The sequence below is a fragment of the Sardina pilchardus genome, chromosome 2, assembly GCF_963854185.1.
Source record: "Sardina pilchardus chromosome 2, fSarPil1.1, whole genome shotgun sequence".
In the NCBI taxonomy this organism is placed as follows: Eukaryota; Metazoa; Chordata; class Actinopteri; order Clupeiformes; family Clupeidae; genus Sardina; species Sardina pilchardus.
In genome coordinates this window covers 3940538-3953037 of record NC_084995.1, presented here as the reverse complement: position 1 = coordinate 3953037, position 12500 = coordinate 3940538, and the positions used below count along the sequence as shown (strand labels likewise).

Sequence of the window (12500 nt, the reverse complement as noted above, 5' to 3'; positions counted from 1 at the left end):
GCAGCTGAACTAGACTCTAGAAGATCAACAGATGAGGCTCATACAGTGATCCTTTATGAATGCTTGACAAATGTAGTACTAACAACTGTTTATTTATTTATTAAGTTGCTACAAATATGCTTGAACTAGGGATAAGATACAACATCTGCTATATAGAAATGAAGCCTAATTAGCCTAATCAATCTAATCTTGGCCGGCTCCATGATTGAAGATGTGTTCCCTTATTTGTTGCTGCGCGCTGGATGTGTTTATGTGCTGGGCTCTTTCCCATGCCGTGCCTCTGTTGTCCTCTCTGGTCTCACCGATCCTAGCGCTGCAGCATCAGAGTCTTGTGTGAGGAATGAGAGCCATCCTCTTGTCCTGTGTGTTTACTCTACAGCTGACTCCTGTTTACACACCACCTACTTCAGAGCCAAGCAGAGGACACAGACGCATTGTGTCTCTCTGTGTGTGTGAATGACTGTGTGTGTGTGTGTGTGTGTGTGTGTGTGTGTGTGTGTGTGTGTGTGTGTGTGTTGGGGGATGGGGTGGATCTAAGTGTTACCTTGGAGAGGGATTCAGAATGTAAGGGGTAGTTATTCTGCTGAGAGAATTCTACTGGTTTAAACTCTGGCCTGTGGCCTGTGTGCTCACACACCTTGATTTTCGTTCGTTGACTACATCAGCCAAGAGCTTGTTGCCACAGTCATGTGAAAAGCATGGCAATTCTCACTTTCATGGTCCTGTGAAAGGAGAGAGAGAGAGAGAAGTGAAAAAAAGAAACCTAAGATGACAGATATACTTACTTTGTCTCCCATCACATCCATCAATGCATGTTAAGCCCTTATTCTTTATGGAAGTTAAGTTAGACAACATGACCCATATATAATTGTACATGTCTGGTAAGACATTCTAATCTGGTTTCTGAGGGAACTGTCTGATGTATTCATATGTCTGAGCCACGTTATTTGATTAATCTGATTAATTCAATCTCATATCATAGCCAGAGGGGACCTGATATTTGATTACAGTGTTATTCCATCTGAATGACTCACACTTGCTCATTAATATGACTGCAGCACCCCCCTGTGGTGGGATTGAATATGACCACAAGCTCAAACTCCGTCACTAGCTGCTACACCACATCTCATACTAACCTCATAAACGACTGAACAATCTAGTGTAGCCCAGAGTTTAAGGGTGCTGCCAGTAGAATTGTGTCAATATCACAGGGAACGGTCCATATCGTAGGCCAAACAATCTTCCACGCATACATAGCTTGGTATTAGTCCAGCTTCCCTTTTGAGTTCACTAAGGGAAGAGAAATGTACAATGATTCATATGAAACCCCAGGAAATCCCCAAACTCCAGCTACACTCTGCAACATCTCATCTATTGGTTCTTTGCTGCTCCAGTTCTTGTACTAAATGTATCCCATTAGAATGCTGAACTCTAATTGACTTGTGGCTAATGTGGAGGTGACACAAGCAATCTCATTTCCCAGCACCAGAGGGCACATTCAGACAGGAAACCAGCCATCGCCCAAAACACTCTCAAAGGAGCATGAGCAAATCCAACATTGCCTTAATTGGCCCAGATCCTTTTCATCATCAAAGAAATGTACAAACATTATTAAATGAACACATTACAATTAAATCCTTTACCAACCTATTATCCTAACACAGACAACAGACACACACACACACACACACACACACACATACACACACACACACACACACACACACACACACACACACACACACACACACACACACACACACACACACACACACACACACACACACACACACACACACACACACACACACACACACACACACAGACACAATGCCGGAGATCAAATGTCTGTGCTCATGTTCCATGGTGCTGCGGCGTGTTCTCTGGTTGCCTCCACGGTCTCTTAAAGGGCTCTGATGAAAAGGGAAGTAATGGAGTAGTGGAGTAATGGAGTAGAGCTGAGCTGGAGTAGAGCTGAGCTGGAGTAGAGCTGAGCTGGAGTAGAGCGCTCACAGCAGCCTCCAGCCCTGAGGAGCTCAACACGGCCATAACAAACACGAAGAGAACATCCCAAATGCATCCCATCAACACACATGGCACACACCAATACACTAACACACAGTCCAAATACACCCGCACATGCAGACATTATGTGAGAGGACCAGAGACAGATGGACAACGCAGAGTGCAGTTTAATAAAACATGGTTCATCTGTGTTTATTGAGTATTTACTTATATTTATATATTTATTTACAGTTCTTCGGAGCAGCTCACTCAGTGTCACTGAGGCCATCTTTAAAACGGAAGGAGACATGTACGTAATCCAGCAAGTCTGACAGCAACAGTCCTAGTGAGCAAAGCTAAGGCTAACCTGGCAACTAACACACACACACACACACACACACACACACACACACACACACACACACACACACACACACTGAGTAAATGGAGAGTCCAGTGTTGCACAGGTTCTCAGTGACACAGGAGGAGGGTGTATGGAGCGTGCTTGTGGCACCCACACTGAAACACACTCATCCACTCAGTTGAGGCTCCAGGGTGATGAGTGCTCTACCAGTAGTGGTCTCCCAGTGCTTCTGTCACCTGATTGGGTGCCTGATGCCTGCGAGCGTGCCAACGGGTGGGTCAGTGGGCGGTGTGGGGCGAGGCCTGTGGGAGCAGAGCTGGACGGAGGAGCAGGTGGTGGTGGCCAGGTGCTCCAGGTGCTGGCTCAGAGCGTCCTGATGCTGCTCCTCTCCCCCTGACAGAGGAGTTCAGAGGTCATGAAGGGTGGGGGGTCTCCCTTAGCAGCGGTCACGCATCACATCACTTCCTCCAATGAGTTCAGTTTGGTCCTGACACCTTTCAGTGCCTCACCCACAACCAACACACTCACACACACTAAACGTGATCAAAAACAAACTTCCAACTGTGTACAGTGTGTGTGCAGGTGCTGTATGCATGAATGTAAGTGTGTCAACAAGAGAAACTATGTAAACACAAGGAATGCTCTCAGTTTGTGGTCATGGTCTGACCCACAGTTTGACCAGCTCATTCTTTTGCAAAGGTCAACAGAAGATAAGAAAAAAGATCACATTAAAAAATGTCAAACTCTAAAATAAAAATCTAAAGCCCATCTATATCCCCGAGTCCTTGATCCAAATGAAGGTGTGTGTGCTTGTGTGCCTGCATTTTTTCACATGCACATGTGTCTATATGTACACATGTGGCCACATACACACTGGCAAGTACTGAAACTTAGTGCAAATTGGTCACCATGGAGACTCGAGCGTTCCCCAGCACTGGACTCAGCAGTCCATATTCCCATGGCTGGACCGGCTCCACACACACACACACACACACACACACACACACACACACACACACACACGCTCCATCATGCTGGTAGTCAGTCCCTCCCTGCTGTCCTGTCCTCCGTCCCCTGGCCTGTGCCTGTGTCTGTGCGTGCTGCGGGCCCCGGGGCCTGCTGGTCCGGTCAGGGGCTGCAGGGTGGACACAGGCGCCGGACGCTGGCGCAGCTCTCTGGTCATTCTGCGGTGGCGCGCTGCTCTCTCTCTGGTGGGTGTGGCGGTGCGGGGCTCAGGCGGGGTTATCTGACCTTCTGCAGCTCCTCTCTGAGCCACGCGGGCAGCGGCTGGCCCAGTCTGTGCAGCAGCTTGGACAGCTCCACGTTATGGTCCCGGTAGTAGTGGGACAGGAACGCCCGCGACTGCACAGGACCACACAATAGCACACAGGAGTTAAGAACAGAGGGCAGCAAATGGGACGTCTCTTTCTATCAGACAGAGGGCATAATGCCCAGAGAGTGGAAAGGAAGTCAACACATGCACTCTAGACATTCCCCTATAGGGGGTGCTGCTGGATTGTGTGATACAATTGTGATACAGTTGTGCTCTATGTGTACAGGACTACTAGAGATACAGGACTACTAGAGATGATCTCCATGTGTACAGGACTACTAGAGATGATCTCTATGTGTACAGGACTACTAGAGATGATCTCCATGTGTACAGGACTACTAGAGATACAGGACTACTAGAGATGATCTCCATGTGTACAGGACTACTAGAGATACAGGACTACTAGAGATGATCTCCATGTGTACAGGACTACTAGAGATGATCTCCATGTGTACAGGACTACTAGAGATGATCTCCATGTGTACAGGACTACTAGAGATGATCTCTATGTGTACAGGACTACTAGAGATGATCTCCATGTGTACAGGACTACTAGAGATACAGGACTACTAGAGATGATCTCCATGTGTACAGGACTACTAGAGATGATCTCCATGTCTACAGGACTACTAGAGATACAGGACTACTAGAGATGATCTCCATGTGTACAGGACTACTAGAGATGATCTCCATGTGTACAGGACTACTAGAGATACAGGACTACTAGAGATGATCTCCATGTGTACAGGACTACTAGAGATGATCTCCATGTGTACAGGACTACTAGAGATACAGGACTACTAGAGATGATCTCCATGTGTACAGGACTACTAGAGATGATCTCCATGTCTACAGGACTACTAGAGATGCTGGTGCAGGCGTGTGTGTGGGGGGCGATCCCTGCTCACCTCAGGGTCCATGGGGGGATATTTCCTGCCTTTACTCTTCCCAAGACACTTGGTCTTCCCTCCCTCCAACAGCTGGCACCAGAACCCCTTCTGCCGGTCAAACCTGAGAGAGGGGAAGGGGGGTATAGTTGTTGAAAAAAAGAACATGGGGAGAGAGCTAAAGTAGATAGAGAGAAACATAGAGAGAGAACATTCTACATTTCTGTCTTCTGTAAAGTTTGAGTAATAAGTATTCTCCCCAGACATATGCCCTTTGACAGACCACACACACAGACATACACAGACACACACAGGCACACACACACACACAGAGTTGTCAAAGTCATGGCAGATGTCTTATATAATGTCTTTCTTGTCTATCTGCTCTCCACATTTATAGGCAAGCAGGAAATTCATGGTTGCTTAGTTGTGTATAGCAGTGTATGTCTGTGTGTGTGTGTGTGTGTGTGTGTGTGTGTGTGTGTGTGTGTGTGTGTGTATGTATGTGTGTGTGTGTATTGCATTTCATTCTGAGATAAAGAGACAGCAAGTGAGAGAGGGCAAGGGAGCTGCCAAGAATTTGAGGCGAGATTAATAAAGCCGACATGATTGATGGAGCTGTCGACAATGTCAGACACAGACACAGTCACAGTGACACACACACACACACACACACACACACACACACACACACACACACACACACCTATAAGTACACCATGCCATGGGGACTGGAAACGTGGCATCCCTAGAGCTACAGTACTGCAGCAGCCAGCCCCACTCTGGCCCTGACACCCCCTGATACTGACCCCCTCACTAGAGCAGCCACAAGAGAGAGAGAGCACGAGACGACCCAGTGCCCACAGACTTGCACACAGAATGATACAGCAGAAAAACAGCACATGCAGATTAAACAGAAATATGGAATGTGTACATTACAGTACATCTCACTAGCGTCCCTTGGGTCATGCCATAATGGCAGTGCAGGTGAAGGTGAAAGGAAGGTTATTTTCTCTCTCTCTCCTCTCACAGTTGTCAGTGTGGGACTGGCGAGAGCTGGCGATGCATGCCCGTGCCTCTGGATTAAAGAAGTTAGGAGCGCAGAGATGCCACTAGTTAATGAACTGTGTTCATTTGCAGCTAAGCATGGCTAATCGCCCAACTGGCCAAGGATAATGTCTGTCCTAATGAGCATGGAAACGCTAAAGCTAATGATAGCTTAGCTGTGCTCAGAGGTTAATGCTGCTCACCTATGGATTCCCACTAATAAACGCAACACAAACTCTGAGGTGTGGCTCAAGCTGTAAAAATGCTCTAAGCCCAGACATGCAGAGTTTAATTGCTCCAAGCCCACCCACCCTCTCTCTTCTCTCTCTCTCTCTCTCTCTCTCTCTCTCTCTCTCTCTCTCTCCACTACTGCCCTCTCTCTCTCTCTCCACTACTGCCCACCCACTCCAACCCCCGCTGTGCCCCAGCAGGCTGCTCCCGTTGTGTGTGCGGCCCTAGAGTGGACTTACGTCAGGGCCTGCGAGTAGTTGTAGTGGGGCGACACTCCCAGGAACTTCTGCACCTCGTCCATGACCGCTGCAGGGTCATTCCTCAGCTGCTGCCCGTCAATGATCATCAGCTGAGAGAGGAGGACAGAGACATTCTTCAGTATACTGTAGGAGCATACTCAACATATGGGCTCAGATTCACACTTTTAGACACTCTTCAGTATACTGTAGGAGCACACTCAACATATGGGCTCAGATTTACACTTTTAGACAACTGTTTGCACAAATTTTCAAAACTCACACACACAACATTCAAAATGTCCAACACATCTTTAACCCTCTGGAGTCTAAATCCCCCCTGGGGATTTGAAACACTGTTCCAAACACACATCTCAATCTTTGCTAGTTTTTGTCCTAGAAACATATACTGTAAGTGACACCATTAGAAACCTTTAATCAACTAGTTTCCAGATGTATATGTTTTAAAAGAGAATGTATCAATGGCACTTGTAAAAACAATAAAAGAAAATCCTAGGATTTCAGTCCTCTCACCTGCAGCAAGCCCCTTCAAAAAGTCCATTGAACTTAATTTGCATTTGAAAGAGACACTCACTAAGTGACCCATTTAGTCTGACTCTTTTCCAATTTGTAGTAAAACTACATAACATTTTTAAATGTTCTTTTTACTTATATGGAGCCAACACCATTGTTTTCAAGTTTCAAACTTCAAAAGTCTTAGCTCAATATATTTATAGTGTATGTTTTACCTTTGACCTAAATAGTTGTGTTTACACTGAATTATGATAAAAAGTAATTTCATTACATCCACTCTACTCTCACATAATTATTGTGGAGGACCTCTAGAATATAACCATATGTGCCACTTTTGCATAGATGTTTTTAGTTAGATGAAAAACTTAAAAATCTCAAGGTATAGCTGACTGCCTCAAAGTGCCTGAAAAGGCCCTGGACTATGACTACTATCAAATTGCTTTGTTTTTTCCAAAGAAATGTGTGTGTGTGTGTGTGTGTGTGTGTGTGTGTGTGTGTGTGTGTGTGTGTGTGTGTGTGTGTGCTGTGTGTGTGTGTGTGTGCTGTGTGTGTGTGTGTGTGTGTGTGTGTGTGTGTGTGTGTGTGTGTGTGTGTGTGTGTGTGTGTGTGCGTGCGTGTGCATGCGTGCGTGCATGTTGTGTGTTTGTGTGTGTGCGCGTGCATGTTGGATGGGTGCAGGTGTGTAGTCTAAATGCAGGAAGCCTGTAGACCCTTTCAACTGCAGAAACATACATTCCTTAGCGTTTCTAAGGTATTTAGAGGCACAGAAGAAAATCATTGAGCTAATGGTAATTTGGGGACAAACACAAATAGATCGTAGAACATTACACTAACATTTCAACTGCAAATATTCTAGGAACAAATTGAATATAGATATAGATATAGATATAGATATAGATATTGTAGTGAGTGTTTACATGTGAGGAGAGAGAAGAAGCACTGGTGAATAAGTGTAGCATTTTGATAGTTTGGTTGTGTTTGTGAAATGATATCAAGTAATTCCTGTTGGATTTTTGTATGTTAGGTAGAACATGGTTTTGCAGATGTGGTGTGGGGTTATGGTGTTAGAAGACTTTAAAAAATTGTGTGACAAGCAAAGATTTAGTGTGTAAACAGTTGAAAAATACTGTAAGTAGCTTCAACTCATAGACAGCACAGGCTGAAGAATGCTAACTGTTAGGACAGCTAAATAAAGTTCTTTCATCAGGTTGCACATGTGTATGTGTGTGTATTGTATTGGGCCCAGTGTAGGTGAAACAGTCCAGATGTTTTCTTGTGTGTGTGTGTATGTGTGTGTGTCCTCTGCCTCACCTGGTTGGGTTGGTAGTGTGTGAGCCAGCGCTCCGTGTGTGTGTGTGTGTGTGTGTGTGTCCTGTGCCTCACCTGGTTGGGTGGGTAGTGTGTGAGCCAGCGCTCCGTGTGTGTGTGTGTGTGTGTGTGTGTGTGTGTGTGTGTGTGTGTGTGTGTGTGTGTGTGTGTGTGTGTGTGTGTGTGTGTGTGTGTGTGTGTGTGTCCTGTGCCTCACCTGGTTGTGTGGGTAGTGTTTGAGCCAGCGCTCCATGTGTGTGTGTGTGTGTGTGTGCTGTGCCTCACCTGGTTGGGTGGGTAGTGTGTGAGCCAGCGCTCCTGTTATGGGAATAAACCGACACGATTCGCAGAGCTGTAGTCGGAGCGTAACTACTCCATTTATTTAGTCACACAACACACAACTTCCTAACTCACGTTCTGACGTGACAAACTCCAAAAACCAATCAGCACGCAGCGTTGCCATGGCAATGGCAAACATAACATTTCCCCCCCCCTTACAAGAATCTAAGTGTGATACTCAGTTGCAAAATCATTCAAGTGTGCAGGCCGGGTATGTGCACGGGCTGGGCGAGGCTGGTGGTCGGCACAGGTGTCAGGGGTTGCTTCCATGGCTTCTAGCTGGACAGGAGGCGCTGGGGCGTCGAGTTGTGGGAGAGCTGGGGCTGCTGCGAGGTCAGACCATGGGGCCGTGTTCAGACCTGGCCCAGAGGGTGCCTGTACTTTGCGCAGACGACTGGCATGCCAGCGAGTGCCATCCACGAGCCTGAATGTGGCGGGCCCAAGCTGTTGGCTGACCTGGACTGGATCTGACCAGAACGACTGCAGTTTGTTGTCACGGTGGGGTCGGCGGATCCTGACCCAGTCTCGAGCAGCAATGGCGGGTGGCCTGGCTCGCCGTCTCCGGTCAAACCAGTTCTTCATCTGGCTCTGACGGGCATTAACCCTTGCTTGGATTGGATGAACTGGAGCCTGGGCCAGAACAGGGCGAAGTCTATCCAAAGGCAGCTGGAGCTCCCGTCCCAGCATGAGGGATGCTGGGGAGGCTCCCGTAGTGGCATGTGGGGTGGCGCGGTAGTGTAAGAGCGTCTGGAGGAGGCTGGCATGAAATGTGCACCCTTGAGCGAGGTGTGCCCTTATTCCATTCTTGAGGGACTGATTCAGCCTTTCGACCCCCCCGTTAGCTGATGGGTTATAGTAAGCCGTGCGAATATGCTGAATCCCTTTCTCTTTCAGGTAGGTGCACAGTTCATGTGAGACCATCTGAGGCCCATTATCGGTGGTGATTTTCTTGGGCAAACCCCATCGTGCAAACAGTGAGTCTAAGATGTCAATTAGCACTTTGGCGGTGACGGAGCCCACGGGTGCAACTTCAGGCCACTTAGAGTGGAGGTCATAGATCACGACCAGAAACCGTTGGTGGTGTGGCACCCCATGTAACTCTCCACAGACGTCTAATTGGAGGTGCTCCCATGGATGGGATGGCCAGTTCAAGGGTTGCATGGGTGGGGGCGGGCCTGGGGCCCGGGTCTTGCCACTGAGAAGACAAGCGGTGCAGTCCCTGACCAGGGTCTCGATGTCTCTGTCAATCCCTGGCCACCAAACAAGGTCCCGACACCGTTGTTTGAGCCTGACTATGCCCAAGTGACCCTCGTGTGCCATAGCAAGAACACGCGCACGAAGGGCACTCGGGACCACAGTGCAGAGCCCCCTAGCAACACAAGTGTCGTTCCAGCATGCCAGCTGCTCACGGATTCTGAAATAGGGTGAGAGCTCATCTGGTACTTTTGTAGGCCAGCCATGTCTAATGTATGCTGACACTACAGAGAGGACAGGGTCGGCTGCTGAAGCATCCACCAGCTCACGCAGTGACACAGTTTCCTGAAGTGGTGCATGGAGAAGCTGTATGAGGTCCTGCTCTGTTTGGTCGTGCTCAAGATCCTCAACCGGAGGTGTGGGTTGAGTAGGGATTGAACGTGACAGCAGGTCGGCCACCACATTGTCACGCCCTGGTGTGAACTGCAGACCATAGTTGTACTGCTGTAGGCGGTCAGCCCAGCGGTGCAGACGAAGTGGTTTGTGGCCAGTGCCTGACGTGGCCAGGAGAGTGGTGAGTGCTTGGTGGTCTGTTCTCAGGGTGAATTTGCGTCCGTACAGGTACATGTGCCACCGCTCACAAGCCCAGAGGCAGGCTAGCGCCTCTCGCTCCCCTACCGAGTAACGCTGTTCTGTAGGGCTGAGTGCTCGAGAGGCAAAAGCGATTGGCCTTTCCACGCCACCCTGGAGTTGGGACATCACAGCACCAATGGCGATAGCAGAGGCGTCACAGGTGACAAGTGTGGGGCTGGCTGGATCAAAGTGTGCTAAGACCGGTGGTGAAGTGAGCTGTGACTTTAGGTGATGCACCGCCTCGGCACAGGCGGGTGTCCAGAGCCAGGGCTCATCGTTTTTCATCAGCTTGCGTAGTGGAGCAGTTGTGTATGAGTACTGAGGCAAAAAACGAAGATAATATGCGGTCATCCCCAGGAAGGACGCAACCTGGGCTGGTGATGTGGGCTCAGGGACTCGCTGGATGGCCTCTGTGTTCGAGTGGAGTGGGCTTATGCCCTCAGCTGAGAGGCGGAACCCCACATATTCAATGACTGAGGCCCCAAAAACACACTTGTCTCCATTGAGTGTGAGGTGGTGCTCCGCTAATGCCTTAAACACTCTGTGGAGGCGTTCGTCGTGCACTGCAGTGGTGGTTCCATGAACAACAATGTCGTCAAGATAAGCGGCCACGCCCGGGATCCCTGCCAGGATGGAAGCCATGATTTTTTGAAAACAGCTTGGAGCGGAGCTCAGTCCGAAGGCCATGCGTTTGTAGCGAAAGACACCTTCATGGGTAATGAAGGCGGTTAGGTTGCGGCTATCAGGGTGTAAAGGAACTTGGAGGTAGCCCTGGCGGAGGTCAAGTTTTGAAAAAACAGTGGATCCATAGAACTGAGCTGTGAGCTCCTCTGTTGTTGGCAAAGGGTAGCGATCAGGTATTATGGCCTTATTTACAGCTCTGAGGTCCACGCAGATGCGCAGGCCTCCTGTCTTCTTTTTCGCCACCACCAGGTTGGATATCCACGGCGAAGCATTCACACGCTCAATTATGTCCTCATCTAGCATGCGCCGTAGCTCAGATGAGATGTCATCCCGCAGTGCTAGAGGGGAACGGCGGAGTGGTTGCACCACTGGTGTTACGGTATGGTCTACCAGGGGCTGATGGGCAAAAGCAGTGAGACAACCCACCCCGTCAAACAATGTTGGCCACTGTTGGTGCTCTGGGGTGGCGACAGTGTGGATTTCTGAGCCTGTTGTATCCAGTAGGGTGAATCCGAGGCCGTTGAAGAGGTCAAGGCCAAGTAGGTTGGTCCCATGGCGTGACACATGGAAGGTGAATGTCGGTAGGGCCTTCCCCCCGTAGCGTACAGGCAACTGTAGAGAGCCCACTATGTCTATTTCAGAATTTCCATAACCTCGCAAAGTTGTAGAGGCTGGTCCCAGTGGCTTATGGGAGAAGAAACGCTTATAGGTTACTAAATTCAAAAGTGACACAGTGGCCCCTGTGTCAAGGAGGAGGGGCAGAGTGACATCATCCAGCATTAGAGAACAGGTTTTAAATGAAACTCGTCCTGAGCGGACATTATGAATAACAGTTGGAGGAGCTACTGGGTGTTGTCGGTGGACTCTGGCTGGGGCAGACCTACATACTTTGTGGAAATGATTGAGCTTTCCACAGTTGGAGCAGGCTTTTCCCCGTGCAGGACATGCTTGTGCTCTGGAATTGTGTGTTTGTGAACCACAATTACCACATGGCTGTTGTGATCTCTCACGGGGTTGTGAGGCTACTTGTATCATGTCTGGGCTGTTAATAGGGCTGATGGAGGCCGTTCGTGCCTGTGCTGGTGTATCCACTGTCTGATCATGCAGAGGCAGAGAGGCGGGAGAAGACAGACTGGCAGCGCATTCTAATGCAGACTCAACTTGTAGTGCTATCTTAAGGGCCTGGGCTAATGTCAGGTCATCATTTTCCAACAGCAGTTTGTCCCTAATTTTGTCACAATTAGTGTGTAAGATGAGTTGGTCACGTATCAGTTCATCTTGCAATGTTTTAAATTTGCAGAAGCTAGCTAAGCCTCGTAGGTCAGCCACGTATTGGGACACAGACTCACCCGCTCTCTGATGTCGCCGCCAGAACACAACACGACGGAGAAGAGCGCTCTGTGGTGCCGCAAAATGCTCCTTGAGTAGTTTCACAGCTTCGTCATATGTTGTGGTGTTAGCAAACGTTCCGAACACTCGTTGTCCTTCTGCTCCAAGACAGTGCAACAACAATGCACGCTTCCTCACGTCGGACACGTCTTCCAAGCCGGCAGCAAGGAGATAAGTTTCAAACGAACCGATCCAACGAATCCATGGCACGGGAGGTTCTCCGGGTAGAGCCAGGAAAGGAGAGGGTGGAGGTAGAGAACAGTCAGCCATTCTCGTCGCCAATGTTATGGGAATAAACCGACACGATTCGCAGAGCT

At 48.8% G+C, this 12500-nt stretch overlaps 1 protein-coding gene across 1 annotated transcript in view; it reads right to left on the bottom strand.

Moving 5' to 3' along the window:
• Positions 1-2248: 2248 nt before the first annotated feature.
• The window catches only part of ndst3 (N-deacetylase/N-sulfotransferase (heparan glucosaminyl) 3), a 46336-nt gene continuing 36084 nt past the window's right edge, over positions 2249-12500 (bottom strand). Inside the window, exons 12-14 of the mRNA XM_062553381.1 lie at positions 6106-6215; positions 4610-4712; positions 2249-3730 (exon numbers count right to left, since the gene is read on the bottom strand). Of these exons, the coding sequence (XP_062409365.1) occupies positions 3611-3730; positions 4610-4712; positions 6106-6215 (333 nt within the window). The 3' untranslated portion in view covers positions 2249-3610. The remainder of the gene's footprint in view (positions 3731-4609; positions 4713-6105; positions 6216-12500) is intronic.